Source organism: Pelobates fuscus, chromosome 6 (assembly GCF_036172605.1).
Source record: "Pelobates fuscus isolate aPelFus1 chromosome 6, aPelFus1.pri, whole genome shotgun sequence".
Lineage (NCBI taxonomy): Eukaryota > Metazoa > Chordata > Amphibia > Anura > Pelobatidae > Pelobates > Pelobates fuscus.
This window is the reverse complement of record NC_086322.1, coordinates 171,925,379-171,945,992: the sequence shown is the minus strand read 5'-3', so window position 1 is coordinate 171,945,992 and position 20,614 is coordinate 171,925,379. Positions and strand designations below refer to the sequence as shown.

General features: G+C 38.9%; 1 protein-coding gene across 1 annotated transcript in view; it reads left to right on the top strand.

The window, feature by feature from the left end:
- TTC29 (tetratricopeptide repeat domain 29) overlaps positions 1 to 20,614 on the top strand; it is a 353,701-nt gene that overhangs the window by 249,597 nt on the left and 83,490 nt on the right. Inside the window, exon 10 of the mRNA XM_063460092.1 lies at positions 8,716 to 8,947. Coding sequence (XP_063316162.1) covers positions 8,716 to 8,947 — 232 coding nt within the window. The remainder of the gene's footprint in view (positions 1 to 8,715; positions 8,948 to 20,614) is intronic.

Here is a 20,614-nt window from a genome sequence, read left to right as displayed (position 1 = left end):
ATGCCTCCGCTAGGCCTCATTCTTGTGCCGCGGTTCCCGGTCAGGATTGGTGCCGAGTCTGGTATCGGCACATTCCAGGGTGCCTCCTCTAGCCGATAGGCTGATTTGTGGCGGCATCCCTGCGATTTTCCTCGGGTTATCTGTCGAGTTTGGGCCATCACGGTAGGAGCTCTTGTAGTGTGCGTCTAGTCAGGTTGCCTGCTTGGCTCCGCCCCCCGCAGAGTCTGTTTTTAATCCATAAAGGGCATAAATCACCTAACATTCCTAAATTGTTTGGAATAACGTGCTTTAAAACATCAGGTATGATGTTGTATCGATCAGGTAGTGTAAGGGTTACGCCCGCTTCACAGTGACAGACCAAACTCCCCGTTTAACGCACCGCAAACAACCGCAAACAGTCCATTTGCACAACCGCAAACTCCCCATTTGCACAAGGTTGGATACCAAGCTAGCCATGTCCCGTTCCTTGTCCTCACTGATGTCATTGAAGGTTTCTTCCTCCACCCAGCCACGTACAACACCAATGGTCCCCGAAAGGTGACAACAAGCCCCCTGTATTTTTTTTTTAAATGTACACTACTGTTACACCAGATATGAGTTGCACTGGTGTGACACTGTGCCCTGGCAGGCCCTGAAACGCACACGTGTGAAGGAAACTGACTGCTATTATTTCACAGTCAAATTTCTAGTTTTTTTTTTTTAAATGTACACTACTGTTATACCAGATATGAGTTGCACTGGTGTGACACTGTGCCCTGGCAGGCCCTGAAACGCACACGTGTGAAGGAAACTGACTGCTATTATATTACAGTCAAAAAAGTTGTGTTTTTTTTTTTTAAATGTAAGCTATTGTGACACCAGATATGAGAGGTGACACTGGGCAAGTGGGCACAGTATACGCTGTGAGGAAAGACGCACTTCGTGTGAGCTCCCTCAATATCTAACTTTAAGCAGCTATCAACAAACGAATTTCACCCCAGAAGGGGATGACCCAGCAATGTTGCTCCTACCTGACCGACCCGACATGCTTAATAGCGGTCACCAACTCGACAGAGTCTTACTTACCTCCGCGTGGCAAGTGTGGCCTGGTGCTCACCGGGCGGGAGAGGCGGCCGATCTCCCGATCTTGGGATGCCCAGGAGCAGCTACTTCCCGGCAGGAGCTCCATTACCACCACCCCCTTGGACCGGTGGGGGTTGTCCCGGTCCACCCCTGAGAGGCTGTCTGGAGCTAATGGACGCACAGAGCACAGCCGCCCAGGCTGACATACTCATCTGCGACTCTCCCAATATGGCAGCAACCGCGTGTCCTCCTGGTACCAGCAAAGCATGGCAGGATATTGAGTCTAAGCTGGACAGACTCTTTAATCAATTTTGGAAACAAATAACAAGCAGGAAGCCCCAACAAACTCCACCACAGCCCCAACAAGCTCCACCACAGCTAAGCGAAGCAGACCCCATTAAAATCCACCAACGCAAAAGGCGTCGAAGACGGGACCGGAGGCACAAACAGAAATGCAGAGCCTGCCCCACGTCAAGCACTCACCTCCACCTTAAACCACCACAATCCCGCACCAGACGTGAAGCACCACCGGGACAGATCCGACCACCTGACAAAACAAGCTTCCACCACCTCAAGCCGCGAACCCGGCACTCAGCCAGAGACGTGCCTTTGTTGTTCCAGGTATCAGGGACTCCCAGGGTCTGCACCTGGCGCCCAGAAGGGATCGGATGAGCACAAGCAGTAAACAGCAGCCTGCCAAGCATGTCCCACTATAGCCGATCCTCCACACCATGCCTTTGATCACATGAACTGCTCTCTGCACATTAACTAATCGTAAAGTAGCAAGCGTTTAAACATGTCATTATTTCACCTCCTAAAGAGTTTATTGTCGTAGTTCCTAACATGCCTTTACCTTAACCGTTCATGTATTATGTTATTCACTAGTCTCATCTCATGGGGCGACTCACACTTAATTTATAACTAGTGGTGGAGCTGCTGATATAAATACACAGTTGATAACGTGCAACAGAGGCGGCTCTAGACTTTATGAGGCCTTAGGCGAAACTCAAACATGAGGCCCCACTAACAAAAAAGTGTCACATATACACATTGATGCACAGTTTACCCGTGTATGTGCCTGAGAGTGTGTCTGACAGAGAGTATCCTTGTGTGTGAGAATGTATGTCTCTGTGAGCATGTTTGCGTTTTTGTCTGAGACTGAAGTGTGTTGTGTGTATGGCGGGTGATCACTAATAAAAACCTTTAAATAGTTTTTGTTTTCATTATACTATATAATATATTATATATATAATTATACTGTTATGTGTCTTACTTTGTGAATGTTATCAATGCTAAAATTGTCAGGGGGAAAAAAAAGAGCAAAAAATCCCAAACAGGAATGAAACCTGGCAGAAAAAGATTACTTTGGCACACTAGTGAATTAGTAGGGGAGGTGGGAATGGCACCAATATATAAAGGATGGAATAACAGTGTTCACAAAACTGGCACAAACGTGAATCCAAAGCTTTTATATTTAACCCCCAATAGCATTGGTCTTTTATGATTTGAATTGAAAGATCCTCCTCTAGATGTGAAATTACTTTTTATTGTATAAAGAGATACACCTCTTGTGCTGCAGATGTGTTTTTTCAGTGATCCGATTGTTGAACCTGTGCAGCAATGACCTATAGTGATGATATAATGTGACCCATAGCGTTAAGTGCAGCCAAATCAAGAAGCCGTTTTATCCAGAAAATAGGAATCTGCACACTTATTATAACCACAGAGTACAAATCCAACCCGGGGTTGGCATACCTCTCTAGGACAGCCCAAAGAACAAAAGGCACTCGGGGGCATAATCAGTTTTAAATTAGTGCATATTACAAGCAGCAACGTTTCAACCACATACTGAGGTTTTTATCAAGTTAACACCTCAGTGAACTAGTGCAGTATTTTAAGATACAACAATTGCAATTACAAAGATGTAGATAGGAGTCGCACTCAATACCAGCGAGCACTCAGTGCACTGGAACAAGTCCAGCAATCCCACAACGATAAGGCAACAAAAATAAAATCTCCAGGCACTCAGGGCGTTCAAGCCGCAGGCAGATTTAATGGTACAAAAAAAGAGCAGCAACGTTTCAACTTGCCAAGAGGTCTTTGTCAAGCTTGACAAAGACCTTTTGGCAGGTCAAAATGTTGCTGTTCTTTTTTGTACCATGAAATCTGCCTGTGGCTTGAACACCCTGAGTGCCTGGAGATTTTATTTTTGTTACAACAATCATAATAAGCATAATAATCAAACTATAATGAAAAAAAAATACCTTATTATGCTTTCCCAATTACCCGCACCCAGGGGCCTGGGTTATCGACAGCAAACCATGCCATAATGCGTAATGACATAAGACGCTATGTGTAAAATGACATAGCCCTCAGATTACATCAGATCCAAGACTCGGGTGCTGTCGGATGATAACCGACTTGAAAATACATGCGCTGTAATGAATAACCGTCACCATAATAAAGGACTAATAGATAAAACATAATTACATATAACCACTTAATAACTTGAGACATCCTAACAAACAAATAAACATCTCAGTAGTCATGGCAACAGATCACGGGCAAGTGAGAGATCTTAAAATAAAAAAAACTAAATTACACACAGTATAATTGTAGATTATGCTAGCTTTAGTGTACCTATAATCTTAATTGTATTAATGACAGGAGGCGAGTATTTGCTTAAGACTTTCTTTACTTAAGCTTCACAGCAGCACTTTTTTACTTAGTAACAGGGTAACCAACTAGAAAAAAGATAACATGGTATAAAAGTCCCTCCCTGTGATGTCACTTCCTCTTTCTGGCTGCGAACAAATAGGAACAGGAAACTGAAAATGGACCGGATGAAAAATCCAGAATGCCAGACGAGAAAGTTGATGCTTGAGAGGGAACAGGAACATAAACATGTCTTCTTGGAGAGTTGAGATGGTGCTTGAGATGGAACAGCAACTAGACTTGTCCTCTTGAGGGGGCTTTACGCTGAAAAGAGAGAGCAGAGTCGAAACCAAGGATTAATCCGTGAATTGGACTTCTAAAATTATGACATCCAGTAGTTAGAAATCATATATTATAGCCCGCCTCCAACAAAGTGTTAATCTATTCACCCATAGAGTGTAACCCTTAGCCCCCCATGGTAGAAATACATTGCGTATTACTCTTGTCTTAGATGAACTTACCTACAGAGGTGACCCTAGGGGGGGGGGGGGACGAAAGTGAATGGGTGGGAAATACTCGCCTCCTGTCATTAATAAAATTAAGATTATAGGTACACTAAAGCTAGCATAATCTACAATTTTATAACATGACAGGAGGCTTCGTATTTGCTGTTTTAACGCTCCCCTAGAAGGGCTAAGGAAGCGTGCACAGCCAGACGAAAATAGAAGTTGCGGAACGTCTGTTCCCTGGACCAGTCTGCTGAGTGAAGAATGTCCCGAAGTGAGGCTCCAGCGTTGAATGCTCCCGATGCCGCCGCTCCCCTGATGGAGTGAGCTCCGAAGAAAGCTTCAATCCCGGCCAGGGAGAGCAACCACCTAACCCATTGGGCAAGGGTTGTGGTTGACACCGGATTATGTGGTCGGACGTATGAGATCAATAGTTGGCTGGAGGAGGTTGAACGGAGAGAGGAGGTGAGTAATAAATAACGAGAGAGAAGCGATACCACACACAATTTTGGATGGTTAGGGAAATAAGGGTAAAACACCGAAGAGGAGTTTGATTTTGTCCATCGAATGGAGGAGGTGCGCGAGATCCAAGATGGCTGCCGTGCGCACTCAGGGCCGCTGGAGGCGTTCTCCATGGCCCAGAAAGCCTGGGAAAAAACGGGGCAGAATATGCCGACCGCAATCCGGACTGAGTGAAGGTAGAAAATTAAATAAAATACACAAAAAATAAACGGAACTGCAAATGACAGTTTAAAAGTGAGCTAATAGAAAAAGGAGACAGTAATAAGAGAATAAGTTAAGAGAAAACTTTGGGAAGATTAGATAAGGTAGGAACAAACACCTTAGGAATAAGAAACAAAATATTATAGATAAAATATGACAGAAACAGATATGTAAAAATAAAGAATAAAGAATAAACCACAGAAACCCACAGAAAGTAGGAGACAGTGGCACTCTGACCTGTACTGGTGTGAAGCAGCAAAGAAAGAGGAAGTGACATCACAGGGAGGGACTTTTATACCATGTTATCTTTTTTCTGATTGGTTACCCTGTTACTAAGTAAAAAAGTGCTGCTGTGAAGCTTAAGTAAGGAAAGTCTTAAGCAAATACGAAGCCTCCTGTCATGTTATAAAATTGTCTACAGTTACATACCAATTATAAACATAACATATCCAAATACCTTCTTTCCAAATAAGTCAAAATAAGATGTATATTAACTTTTAACTCCGTTTTTAACTTGAGATATTACTCACATTAATTCCATAAAGTGCAGATAATAACAGGTAAGTAGGCATTAATAATAAAAACATGCATAAAATAATGATGTAAAGTGCATGTGCTATATAAACATCAGCATATATTAAAGTGTTTAGTGAAGGCAAAAAAAAATGAATTTAAGTTGCACGTTCTAATGTGTGCTATTGTGTTTTATAATAATGTGATATGCCAATCGAATTACTAAGAATATAAGAAAAAAATATAAGAAACAGTGATATAAATACTTTTCATTACTAACAAAATAATAAACTATAAGCGATACCAAGAAATTCATTAAAAACAGCGCACGGATATCAATATTATTATATAAGTTCCCTCCACTTACATAGACAGAAATCAGGACTTCTTACGTCATAATCTGGTGCAAGAGTTAACCAGCACCATCACCTGTTTAATATCTGCAAAGACAAAACAGAAAAACAGGAAATGTTAAAATATTGATTAAAAAAATAACATCTCTACGTCCACAATAAACCCCACCCCATTGTCCCAGGAATAAGCTCAATTATCTGAAACTTCAATTGAGAACTAATTTGTGCTGGTATAGGTATTTTAGTAAGTCCAGTCCGATTGGTGGACTTTAGATCATGTTTAGAGAATCTTACCTTAAATCTTTGTAAAGCCTGACCTACATATAACAATCCACATGGGCATTTAAAAATATAAATGACAAACATTGTATTGATCTTGTGGGATCCTCCATAGACCTTAATGTTGTACTCTTGCGCCAGTCAGGGTCCTCCTGGCATCATAACAATTCATTTTGCTGAAGTTACTATAGTGACCGAACGGTTCCTTTAGTAGATTTTAAAACAACAACATATAATATATATTTAATATAAAAACTACCAGGGTTATTCACCAAAGTAAGGATTCAAAGTGAATTTAAAATTTAAGTTCAGGATATCCAAACTGAAAGTCAGCTATGCTTTCAGTTCAACTGCTCTAGAGTTAAATTTGATATTCATTTTTATTATTATTATATAATTCAATAACAATTTAGTGAATAACCCGTTACATGTATGTATGAGGCATTTAAAAATATATATTTATTTTGTTTTGTTTTCTAATTGGAATATTAAAACAAATTACACGATTATATAGATAAAGCTCCTATTCACTTTAAACATTTTACGTTTATCTGTTATGTGCCCAACAAACGATAAGGTTACTTGCACACTAACCCAAATCCCTGTGCACATTTAAATAACTGGAGGTTTTTAGTACCACTTCAACAGACATTAAAGCGTAAACCCATCTGACCAGTTAAAGCAAACATCTTTGAGTCCTACACTAACAATTGCTTCTTTCAGTTAAAGGTTTTAGCTCAATTAAGTGGTTTTGGTGTATAGTTCATGCATTTGCAGTCGTACTGCTCAAATCTCTGCCATTTAGCAGTTAAATCACTTTTTTTTATCTAAAGTCCTAGCCACACCTGCATGTGAGTTACACAGCCTCCCTACTTACCTCTTGTAAAGAGAGTTCTACATGTTTAAGCTTTCTTTATTGCATAGTGTGTTTAATTTAGAATCTCTTATCTCCTGGTCGGTTAATTGCATGCTAGTGCTTGCAGGAGCCTCATGTGTGTGATTAAAGTTCAATTAACAGGGCAGGAGATTAAAAAAATAAAGTAAACACACTGTCCTGATTGAAAATGAGTCACGGCCAGGGGAGGTGTGGCTCGGGCTGCATGGACAGAAACAGAAATTATTCAGCTCCTAAATGGCAGAGAATTGTGCAGTGAGACAGCAGTGGCATCCTGTATACCCCCAAACTGCTTCATTTAGCTAAAGTTGTTTCCCCCACACCTGATTCCACATGGATGAGGACTGGAAAACAGAGAGAATGAGTAGCCAGTGGCTGCTAACCCTCTCATTCCCTTATCCTCTGTGTGGTGGGATGTGGCTTTTAAATAACTAATACATCTTTTTTTCAATATATATAGATAAGGTTATCAATTCAGTTCAAAATAATTATTTTAAAATATTAACATTTTAAAAATATATTAATATATAAAATTAAATGATTTTGAAAGTGTATCAATCAACTACTGATGACTTCTACTAAATTCATACTAAATGTTTATTTTTACATTTTCTATGTGTGCCTAATGTTTATGGCATTAACTTTGTTATCATCGATTAAAGGACGTACTTGAAAACCAGAGTAGTCTAAATGTACCTTTCCTGGTTAAATACTTTGTTATTAATTTTATATGTCTATATGTTGCTACTTTTATCTTATAAACTCTCTCTCTCTCTTATATATAAAATATACTTGTAGAAATGTGTCCACCTGCCTATTGATTGTTAGCTTAGAATCTCAACCAGCCACGGTGATGTTGAAAAGCTTGTGAAAAATATTAAATCGTGTTCTATGTACAGTATATTATCATCTGTGGAATGTATTTAATGCTATGTTATTTTTATATTACGTGTGAAGAAATATCTCTGACATCACCGTGGCTGGTTGGCATTCTCAGCTCACAAGCAGTAGGCAGGTGGACACATTTCTACAAGTATATTTTAATTAACCTAGTGGATCGTGAGCAATAGTAACACTGCAGCTATTTATTTAGGATGTCATTCAGATAACATTTATGGTATTGAAAGTTTGAGTGTGTTGTGTAGGTAAAGGTTTTCAATAAAGGCATATGTGGATGGGAAATATTTCCTGCTTTCTGAGAAAATGTTTTTATGTTTACATGAATGATATGCACTCTTGTCTACTATCTTAGCCTGGGTACAGTGCCTGAACGCAGAGGAATATATTTCTGTCAAACAAGAGCACCGCTTGTCTAAATGATTATGGTATTGGAAATGACAGGAAGAGTACTGTTTCCCTTCGACCTCTGCGATTTCTGACAGAGTATTTTTTCCTCTGTCAGGATTCGAAGACCCCACTTTAATAGTCCCTATTTGCTACACAATCGTTAGAAATTTAATTACAGAATTTGCTCACTTACAAAATAAATGTGCTTTGGAAAATTATCTTGTAAAACACAACTTGAAACTTTACTCAAATTTAGCAATATATTTACATCTGGCAAATTTAGCAAAAAATACACCTGGCTTTCTCAGGGCAATAGTAATTATTCCGAGTGGAATTAAACTATTAGAAAAAACTGTCCACACAGTTAGTGGAAACATTTGCATTCATTGATATAAGTAATTAACAAAATGAGCGCTAATCTGTTTTATGTGCTTGTTTTTAGGGGAACTACAAAAAAGCATGCAAGCATTTTTTAGAAGCTTATAAGAGTGCAATCCTTCTTGGTAAAATAACCCTAATAGAAGAGGTTCAGGTTTATTATGGGATTGCAAAAGCACATAAAATGATGCTGGACGTGATCAGACGAACAGAAGCTGCGGATTATGTCAGCATGGAGTGCCTGTATGCTTGGAAAAAGAACAGAAGTGACATGTTCCGTGACCCTGCAATAGTTGGTAAGACTTTGGTTATGAAACACATTACTGCTGTACTGTATGGAATGGTTAAATATTTTTTTCTTGCAATATAATTTATGGTTTTCCCTTTTTTTTACTAGACAGTCAGTTTAAGGTTTTTCTGTTTGTTTTATTTACATTTTTTCTTTGAGTGCTGTAATTATACCCCAAACCTTCTTCACTAAACAGAATTATGCTGTCATTCCTTATTTTTCCAATGAAGCTTGTGCCTACTAAGTTAATTTATAAAATAAAGTTGGAAATAAAGTAACAGAAACAGCCGGAAATGACAGCTGATATTATTTTATGTACAATAATGTACAAGTAGAATTTAAATTACGTTTGACACAGATCCATTTATGGGCTGAAACATTGACTGGCCATACATAGGTTCCAATAAAAAAAAGTGAAAGAACTGTGGAACTTAAAGAGAAAGGCTACTCATGCTGGACAAGAGCTTTTGTAAATATTGGAGGCAATATAGGACTCTAACAGTTGCTATAGTTAAATGTTGTACTTTAATGGGATAACCATTTTTCTTTAGCCGCTTGCTTTAGGGTGTCTTTGAACAATTACATGTTAGGTAAGTATGCCTTCTGAGAAAGTAATCTTTCAGTGTATTTGGAGAATACTAACATTTTTTTTTACATTTTCTACGTCCGCTCTTATCAAAGCGGTAGTTAGTCGGGATCAGGAGTCTCTGACTCTAATTAGAAAGTGTATGTTTGGGATGGGGAAGAATTCTTTTTTTAATATATACACAAACACATGTTATGGATATGGAGATATGTTCCTTGGCTTTGTAAAAAAAGTTTTACTTGCTTAAAGGATCACTATAGTGTCAGGAAAACAAACCCGTTTTCCTGACACTATGGTGTTTTAAGGGTGCCCCCACCCTCAGGGTCCCCCTCCCTTGGCGCTAAAGGGGTTAAAACCTCTTCAGCAGCATACCTTAATCCATCGCCGGACTCCCTTGGTGCTGATGACCTCTCCTCCCCCGCTGACGTCAGCTCCCGAGTGGAGCGGAATGCGTATGCGCGGCAAGTCTCAATGCTTTCCTATGGACATTCTGCACACTGGATGCGAATTTCGCATTCCAGCATCACAGATGCGCCTCTAGCGGCTGTCAGGAAGCCACTAGAGGTTGGATTAACCCTGCTATGTAAACATAGCAGTTTATCTGAAACTGCTATGTTTACAGCTACAGGGTTAAAACCTGAGGGACCTGGCACCCAGACCACTTCATTGAGCTGAAGTACTCTGGGTGATTATAGTGTCTCTTTAAGAGTAAATAACAGATTTAACTCTTCTGATATATCGCTATACATAATTGGCACTGTATTTTCTTGTCACTGTTTATTGCCAGATAGACTATTTATAGGCAACATTTGTCTTCTGTGCTCAGTAAAATGAAAAGGCATATAAGACGTTGTCGGATTTTGATGAGAGATCCATTTCAGAACGACTCTATGTCTATCCAGTTAGGACATTCCTAAAATACTGCAGTTATAAATTTCAATTCTTCACCAAATGAATAACTAATGCATCAGTGACATATTAATAACATGTATGGAATATATGACATACTTTTTATTAGACAGTTCTGTTTTCTAAATTGAAAAGTAGTTTTTCATGTTCCCTCAGTTTTCTGCAAAATAAAATTATTAATTACTGATTCATAACCCTTTTAAATAATACAAAGCTGCAACATAATGCAATGCATCATCTTTTTCTACAAAAATAAATAAGGGCTTGAAAACTTTAACTATGCGCTGTCAAAATCTGTAGCTACAATGTGTTGGATATATATATATACATAGTGCGTGTGATGTGACCAAATGCAATAAAAGTTAAAAGTGAAGTCTCAGAGAATTTTGGATACATGCATTCCCTGAATTACCCTGAAGGTGGACTTTTTCCAAAGGAATGCATTTGTTAATATGTAGTTAATCACTTATTTGTGAAATGACACACGAAAGAATAAGAGGTGCAAGTATTTTGAACAGCTGACAAACTTGCCATGACTTTTTGCAAGCCTTCTAATGTAAGGAAATTGGTTAAACGGAAAGGGAAATAATGGTGAAGTATTTAATTCAACTGTTCTTGCAAAAAATGTGCAAAATTAAAGGACCACTATAGTGCCAGGAAAACAAACTCGTTTTCCTGGCACTATATAGTCCTTAGGTTACCCCCACCCTCAGGGCCCACCTCCCGCTGGGCTGAAGGTGTTAAAACCCCTTCAGCTACTTACCTTAATCCAGCGCCGGGCTCCCTCGGCGCTGGTGACCTCTCCTCCCCCTCCGACGTCTGCTCCCAAGTAGAGCCGAATGGACATGCGCGGTCAGAGCCGCGCACGCATTCAAACCGTCCATAAGAAAACATTACTCAATGCTTTCCTATGGACGTTCTGCATGCACAATGCGATTTTCGCATTGAGCGTTGCAGAATCGCCTCTAGCGGCTATCAGGAAGACAGCCACTAGAGGCTGGATTAACCCTGCAATGTAAACATAACAGTTTCTCTGAAACTGCTCTGTTTACAGCTGCAGGGCTAAAACCTGGGGGACCTGGCACCCAGACCACTTCATTGAGCTGAAGTGGTCTGGGTGACTACAGTGGTCCTTTAAAGAGCTTAGCACAGATATAGTAAATTGTTTGTTCATAAATTATCTCAACTTAATTAATCTCTCCACACCATAACGTAATATGAATTGCCTAAAGAAGCATGGTACTTAAAATGCAATTTTAAAAAGGGACAGCTCCCAAGAATTATTCCACAGTAGTCACTGCAATAAACTGTATTGCTTATGGTGCTTAGTGTATCTCTTTAAATCCTTTATAATCCTATCTTTCATCGTGGAAGGGGGGCAGGCCAGATTGCCAATATTGATGTTAAATCACCTAGTTCTACATTAGAGAAAGGTTAGCCATATTTTGAATTCCTGTTTATGAGATTAACCCATTAATTGATGCCTCTATTCTAAGTCAATAGTTAGGAGAGGAGATCTTTATGGAAGTGAACAAATTACTGGTATAATATTTAATCTTTATCCCAAACAATTTTTAATGCAAAGTCCTCACCTGAGGAAGAAAGGTATTTTAGGACTCCTGACATACTTATTTGTACGGATGACACATGCAGTCCATACAGTTGGATACCAATGCACCTTGTTCATTTATAAAACACAATTTAGAAACATAGCCTTGAATAAATCAACGTACTTTTCTCAAGTAACCTATAGAAAATTTGAGAAGGAAAGGCTTTATCCTATCAAATAGAATGTAGAAAAGTCCCATACAAACAATAGAGATCGACCAACATTTTTCAAGAGCCTATACAGACCGTAATCACACTCCTATCACTCTTCATTAGGAAGAACATTGTGATTGGCAAAAATATCCATGATTTCATGAAACATGGATCATGTCAAACTAACAATTGCATTGTACCACAAAGTATGTAGAAGTATAGAGCAGAGTGTTGCAGTAGATGGGATCTACATGGTCTACATTGGTAGTGAATTAGAGATAACAATACCTGAGAAGGATTTGGGAATTGTTATAAACATCAAACTATGCAACAATGTGCAATATTGATCAGCAGTTGCAAAGACCAGTAAAGTACTGTCATGCAAAAAAATGGCATTAATTCTCAGTATGAAAATATAATTTTGCCTCTTTATAAATCAATATTCCACATCCTGAATATGCTGTGCAATTTTGGGCACCTGTTCTAAAAAGGTATATGGTACTAGAAAAAGTTAAAATCTGTATAGGTGAGCCTCAGAAGAAATAGCATTGTACAAATATTTTCAGGGCCAATACAAACCTTAGTCTGGAAATCTATTCATAAACATAACTATACATAGGAAACAATGTCACATATTTAAAATTGAGGAAAGGAGATTTAGTCTAAGAGAATGGAAATGTTTTTTGTATAGTAAGAACAATCAGGAATTCTCCACCAGAAGAGGCCTGTACAGATGTTTAAATACCTACTGGAAGAATACCTGCATAAACATAATCTTCAGGGATTTCATTTATAATAGGTGGGTGACAACCTCATGGTCCAAAGAGTAACCATGTTACTCTCAGTCATCCAGTCTAGTACATTACAGTAGATTATTCACTGCCTCACCTTCCTCTCTTCAGCTGAACTCTGCATGCAGAGACTCACAGAGAGGGGTGACATGAGGTCACGTTGCGGCACCTCATTTGCTGGCAGCTAGAGTTTCTGGATGTGTAAGACGGTGTGCAGTGACTGGGAGAGATCAAAACGTTATTGGTAATATCTGTAAATTTCACATTGATATCGATTAGCAGAAATATGCCAAATACGCTCTAATAATCGGCAGAACTGATAATCGGTCTATTTCTAATAGCGAGCCACTCCTATCGTGCAGAAGTAAAGAGGATTTGGAATGCGGACTCAGACTCATATATAAATAATTGTGTTCCAATTCTGAGATAATTTTTTTTCTGAAAAGAATCCTATTAATAAATAGAAAGGGTCCACAAATATTACTGATTAATAGGGGAGAAAGTCCAGAAGATCTGTGGATTTCCGTTGGATCATGTTGCAAAAACATAGAGTGAGTCAGCCCTTAGCAGCATCAGACTAAGACAAAATGTTGACCCAGGCATTTCAAGGCTTGGCAGCCCAATAGGAGAGTTGGGGACAGAAAGGGGATGTTGGACCCCCAAAGTGGGCATGTTAGTTCAGTGTCACTCCAGTGCAGCCCTTGCACAGACTGGGACACCAGAGGACAAAAATGGGACAGGGTTGGGAGAGGGTGTTTTGTGTGTGTATGTAGGCTGTGATGTCTAATGTTTGGAGACTGCTTGTGGGTTTGCATATGTGTGGGAAGGATGCTTGTGGTATTGCATTTCTTGGGATGCTGCTTGATGGGTTGTAGGTGTGGGGAGGTGTCTAGGGTTGCATATGTGGTAAAGATGCAAGGTCTGGTTCTTGTTGGGTTCTCTGTGTGGAGAAAATGTTGGATGGGAGAATGCTTGTGTTACAACAAAAGCATCCTCACATGCAACATTTCCCCCACACAGAGAACCCAACAAGATGGGGATAGTTTGTGGTGTACATGCACACAGCACTGCAGCCAGCTCACACATACACAACCCTATGAACAGGTCAATGAGTGAAATAAATATTTGATCACCTATCAATCAGCAAGATTTTTGGCTCCCAGGTCTCTTAAAGGGAGTGCTCCTAATCTCAGCTCGTTACCTGTATAAAATACACCTGTCCACAGAAGCAATCAATCAGATCCAAACTCTCCACCATAGCCAAGACCAAAAAAGTCCAAGGATGTCAGGGTCAGGATTGTAGACCTACACAAGGCTGGAATGGGCTACAAGACCATCACCAAGTAGCTTGGTGAGAAGGTGACAACAGTTGATGCGATTATTCGCAAATGGAAGAAATACAAAATAGCTGTCATTCTCCCTTGGTCTGGTGCTCCATGCAAGATCTCAGCTCCTGAAGTTTGATGTTTGAATGATCATGAGAACTGTGAGGAATCAGCCTAGAACTACACGGGAGGATCTTGTTAATGATCTCAAGGCAGCTGGGACCATAGGCATGAAGAAAACAATTGGTAACACACTATGCCGTGAAGGACTGAAATCCTGCAGCACCCGCAAGGTCCCCCTGCTCAAGAAAGCACATGTACAGGCCCGTCTGCAGTTTGACAATGAACATCTGAATGATTCAGAAGTGAACTGGGGGAAAGTGTTGTGGTCAGATGAGACCAAAATTGAGCTCTTTGGCATCAACTCAACTCGCCGTGTTTGGAGGAGGAGGAATGCTGCCTATGACTTCAAGAACACCATCCCCACATCAAACATGGAGGTGGAAACATTATGCTTTGGTGGTGTTTTTCTGCTAAGGGAACAGGACAACTGCACTGGATGAAAGGGATGATGGACGGGGCCATGTACTGTCAAATCTTGGGTGAGAACCTCCTTCCCTCAGCCAGGGCATTGAAAATGGGTCATAGATGGGTATTCCAGCATGACAATGACCCAAAACATACAGCCAAGGCAACAAGCACATTAAGGTCCTGGAGTGGCCTAGCCTCCATAGAAAATCTGTGGAGAGAGCTGAAGGATCGAGTTGCTAAACGTCAGCCTCGAAACCTTAATGACTTGGAGAGGATCTATCAAAGAGGAGTGCGACAAAATCCCTCCTGAGATTTGTGCAACCTTGTGGCCAACTACAAGACACGTCTGGTCTCTGTGATTGCCAACAATGGTTTGCCATCAAGTACTAAGTTGAAGGGGTCAAATACTTATTTCACTCATTGACATGCAAATCAATTTATAACTTTTTTGACATGCGTTTTTCTGGATTTTTTTGTTTTTGTTTTGTTATTCTGTCTTTTACTGTTAAAATACACCTACCATTAAAATTATAGACTGATCATTTCTTTGTCAGTGGGAAAATGTTCAAAATCAGCAGGGGATCAAATACTTTTTTTCCCTCACTGTACACATAATACCACAGACATCTAAAACACATTCATAACAAACAATACATACAGACCAAACAGATGCACACATATACAACCTCAAAAAAAAGCATTTGTCTCACCGATTCATTACACAAGCTAAATACCTCATATACATACTCCAGGGCTTGACAAATTTGCTTTGAATCTAGGAGCCAGCTAAAAAAGTAAGGAGTTGGGTTTTTGTTTTTTAAACCTGCAATGCTTTATTATCAACGACAAAAATACATTTTTTTTAAAGCGACACTATAGTCACCACAACCACTACAGCTTAATATAGTGGTTCTGGTGTCTGTAGCCTGTCCCTGTAGGCTAAGCACTGTAACCATTGCCTTTTCAGAGAAATTCATAGAATGAAGGCAATAAGGAAAAGGACAATCCTTGCATTATAAACTATGTAAGCAGCAAAAATTATTATGATGCCTTGTGTGTCCTTTTAAATTAATTATTTTAGATATCCTGAACCATCAATTTTCTTCCCCTTTTCTTCTCCTTCGTGGGTTTCTTTAAAGGGATATTGTAGTGCCAGGAATACAAAGCTGTCCCTCTGCCTCCCCCTCCTTCGCTCCCCTCCCACCCCGGTAAATAAAGGGTTTAAAACCCTTTATTTACTTACCTGATCCCAGCACCGATGTCCCTCGGCACTGGGTCGAATCTCCGCCCCCTTCTTAATCCCGTGATGAGCGGGGTTTAATGCGCATGCGCGGCTGAGCGTGAGGACGCCCAGCGTCAGAAAACGGACCAAAAGTCTGTTACGATTCCGGAAGCGCTCCCTCTGGCTGTCTGGTAGACTGCCACTGAGGGCAAACTTAGTGCTGCAATGTAAACATTGCAGTTATCTGGAACTGCAATGTTTAACCCCTTAAGGACGGTGGGCATTTCTATGCTGTCCTTTGGGACCTGGTCCCATGCCAGTGATCGTGGTGGGGGGGACTCACCTGCCATCCCAGGGAATCCTCCTGCTGCTGTTCTGGCCCCCCTGGGCCATGTGATCGCGAGGTCCTTGTGAGGTCCTCACGATCACATGGATGGCATAGCCGTCCACAGCATTGCCAGCTGGGGGACTGCCTCGAAAGACAGGTAGTCCCCCTGCTGGCTATAAAATGAATAAAAATAGATTAAAGCAGTGTAAAATTAAATAATATATACTTAGATCATATATATATATTTATTATATATATGATCTAAGTATATATATACATTTACACATACACACACATAAACTGTCTAAGTGTATTATAATATTAATATAAAAATTATATATATATATTAATATCAAAATACACATAGAATGATATTGATTATATATATATATATATATATATATATATATATATATATATAATATAAAATAAATCTATATGTAAAAGGTAAAAAAAATATATATATATATATGTGTGTAATTTCGTTCTAACTGTATTTTAAAATTAATATATATATTGATATAAATTTTTTTTGCATTTTTCACCCACAAATGGCACTTACACGGACTATATAATTGTTGTGATATGTTTTACTGTTTTGAAACACTAATATTTGTGTTCAACGAAGTCTCCCGAGTATAACAGTACCCCTCATGTACAGGTTTTATGGTGTTTTCAATAGTTAACAGAGTCAAATATAAGGCATGCGTTTCAGTTTTTTCACATTGAAATTCGCCAGATTGGTTACGTTGCCTTTGAGACCGTATGGTAGCCCAGGAATGAAAATTACCCCCATGATGGCATACCATTTGCAATAGTAGATAACCCAAGTTATTGCAAATGGGGTATGTCCAGTCTTTTTTAGTAGCCACTTAATCACAAACACTGGCCAAAATTGGCAATCAAATTAGTTTTTTGCATTTTTCACACACAAACAAATATTAACACTAACTTTGGCCAGTGTTTGTGACCAAGTGGCTACTAAACTGGACATACCTTGGGTTGTCTACTATTGCAAATGGTATGCCATCATGGGGGTAATTCTCATTCCTGGGCGAATTTCAATGTGAAAAAACTGAAAAATGTAACATGATATATTTGACCCTGTAAATTTCCAAAACACCATGAAATCTGTACATCGGGGGTACTGTTTTACACGTGAGACATCGCTGAATACAAATATGTGTATTTTATTGCAGTAAAAACATTCACTGTTAAAATGTCACATCGAACTAAAACTATTTTAAAAATTCTTATTTTCTCCCATTTTTTTTTTTATATTTTATTCATATTAAATTATGTTTCATACCTATATATTTGATGTTAACTGAAAGCCCTGTTTCGCCTGAATAAAATAATATATAATAAGTGTGGGTGCACATAATATGAAAGAGGTGAATTACGCCTGAACAGACATATAGTCAAATTCCAGGTTTTGTTTACGTTTTGTTTTGATCACAACGTGTACATTTGGCTCAGTCCTTAAGGGGTTAACATTACAGTACTAGGTGCAAAAGGGTCACAGCACCCAGACCACTTTAATGAGCTGAAGTGGTCTGGGTGCCTACAGTGTCCCTTTAAGTACTTTTTCCTAAATACTGAATTCACTTGTGTTTTAGTATTTGCTCATGCACCCAGCACCTGCTATTTCCTGTAAGGAATAATGAAGTTAAATCAGTTCTGACTTTGTAATAATTTATTTATGCTGTGCTTCCCCTTTAAACAGGTATGTTATTGTATATTTGTTTATATGTTTATTATTGTAAAACATTTTTTTTAGGTATAATTGCTTTGTTATATTTGTTAGATGAGCGTTTTCTGTATAACTCTTATGTAATTAATAACTCTGCAATTCAGAAAATATTAAATACAAAATTACTGTTATGTCCCCATAGCCGTATTGTTTATTGCAAAGTGAACGAATGATTAAATGATTGTACTGCGACTATAGCTCATACTGAGTGCTGACTGGAGAGCCCATGGTTAAAAATCTGTGTTTGAGTCAGTTTTCAGTTGACTTGTTATGTAGGGAGAGATTGGCTAATGACTTGTAGGTACTCACTGCTCAGGTCTCTCAGGTGGCTCCATTCGACCAGTTTCAGCAGAATGATGAAAAGATTGAGATAAAATAAACTGACAGTTGCTACTCATCGAATGCAGCAAGCAGTACCCCAGCAGCTGAGACCCTAGGAGCCCTCTTTCTTAAACAAAGGCTTTTTGCGCTGCAGTAAGCAATGAACTCAAGAAAAAAAAAAGAAAGAACAGATTGGCAGCTGGTGGCCGAGGGAGGAGGGAAAGTTTGGAAACTGGGATACACAGCAATTGTTGGCTAATTAGAACTCGTTCCCACCTACTTAACACCAAGCCATTAAGCGGAATACACTTTTCATCTTTCCCTCACTGTTGCACATGACATTATACGCTAATCAATGCCCTCCCACTGGCTGCTTCAGTGCCCACAAATGAATACATTGCAGTTCAAGAATATGATAATTGAGTTAAGACGGGGAAAAAGACCAGCTTACGCAGTCTCACTATTTTCTAGAGATACCAGTGTAGCACTTGAAAAATCCATGTGGAAACTCAGTATTGTATATTGACAACTGGCATGAAGAGATGGGCTGATGGGAGGGAGAAGTAATGCAGCACTATGATTCAGCCCAGAGGAAACGGTATAAGTATTATGAATTTCAGCTGATAAAAGCTGAGATTTATATTTTGTCAGTACAATATTTGACACTTACCTGCAGACTTTTCATTGATTTGGGCATTCGCAGACTGTTTCTGAAATGCTGACTTATTATCCCTAAAAGTTTTCAAGATTCCATAACATTTGTGATGTTATGCAGTATATGTTTGCATTTTAAGTGTTGAAAGCTTGTAGTTTTCTTTTCCAATTTAAGAAAAATTGCGTGAAAGGGAACAAATCCTCTAGAGGACGTGCATTTCTCAAACTGCTTAATCCAATATTAGAAGCACAAACACGTCTGAAAACAAAATTACTCAATCTTAAGAAGAAGGGAGCTTTGGAAAAATAAATAACTTCTTTTAATGCTTGATTTACAATCTAGTCATATTGATGTTCTGTACGCATTTATTTTAATTTTACTTAATGTTGTTAAAGTAAGGAATCATACAGTTCACTTTTGTTGCATGTTCCAAAGCAATGTGGACTTTTTTTTTTTTTAGCATCTTCTGTGAACTTTGAGTATACCTTGTCCTATAATATAGTGTAGCTAGTTCATTCATATGTAAGAACTGTGGTTATATATCTTTAACTAGCTTTTACAGCCTGCTATCACTGTAAAGTAAACACAAATTAATACATAAATAAATATGCAATATGCCAATCTCAACTAACAAGCTCTGATCCTATTTTATACCTGGATATGTACACAACCACTTAGTATCATGTGGTTAAAATCGGCACTGTCATGCCAAACGTACATTTCTGCTATGGTTTCTTCTTCTCTTCCTCTCTCAGAATCTGTTCTTCTTTTCTTTATTTATCATCTAGTTTTCTTTAAAACATAAGACAAAATAGGGATTACTTTGTTTTATGTATTTTATCTACGCTTGACTTTCTTTAACCAAAAGAGGGACTTAAGTCAGCTCTATTTCCTGTGTCAGAGAAAGTACTCACACTTCTCCTTGACACAGGAAATTAAGCTGGCTTGAGTTTGACTTATTTTCTGCATACTTGAATGGTTTGGTACTTACTGAGCAATTGAAATGCCATCTTCTTCCAAGGACTAGATATCATTGTCTATATCTACTGATGCTATATCTACCTTTCACGTCCAACCACTGGGGAATGCCAGACATGTTGCTATGGTGGACCAAATTAACATTGATGCCAATGGAGTAGTAGCTCCAGGCCTATGCTTTCAAATAGCCCCAAAGCTGCAACAATGTAAATGTTGAGCTTGCTTTAATGTATTGTATGCTCAATTCATTGTTTATCTAAATATCTTTATTAATTGCTTCCCGATTACATCATAAAACTCTGACTATATTATGCTTGGTAGTTATGTTTCTTGTTGTGTGTGTAGCCCCAAAGCCAGGTATTTGACATTACCACCACACAGGAGGGAAAATTACAGGAGATTATCCTAACAGCCACCGTGGCAATTCATATGTAAGTTCAGCTGTTTTAAAAAAAACAGCACTGGAGGTGGTGATGAGAGGTAAGTAATGATATAGGTAAGTTGGCCGGTCTGT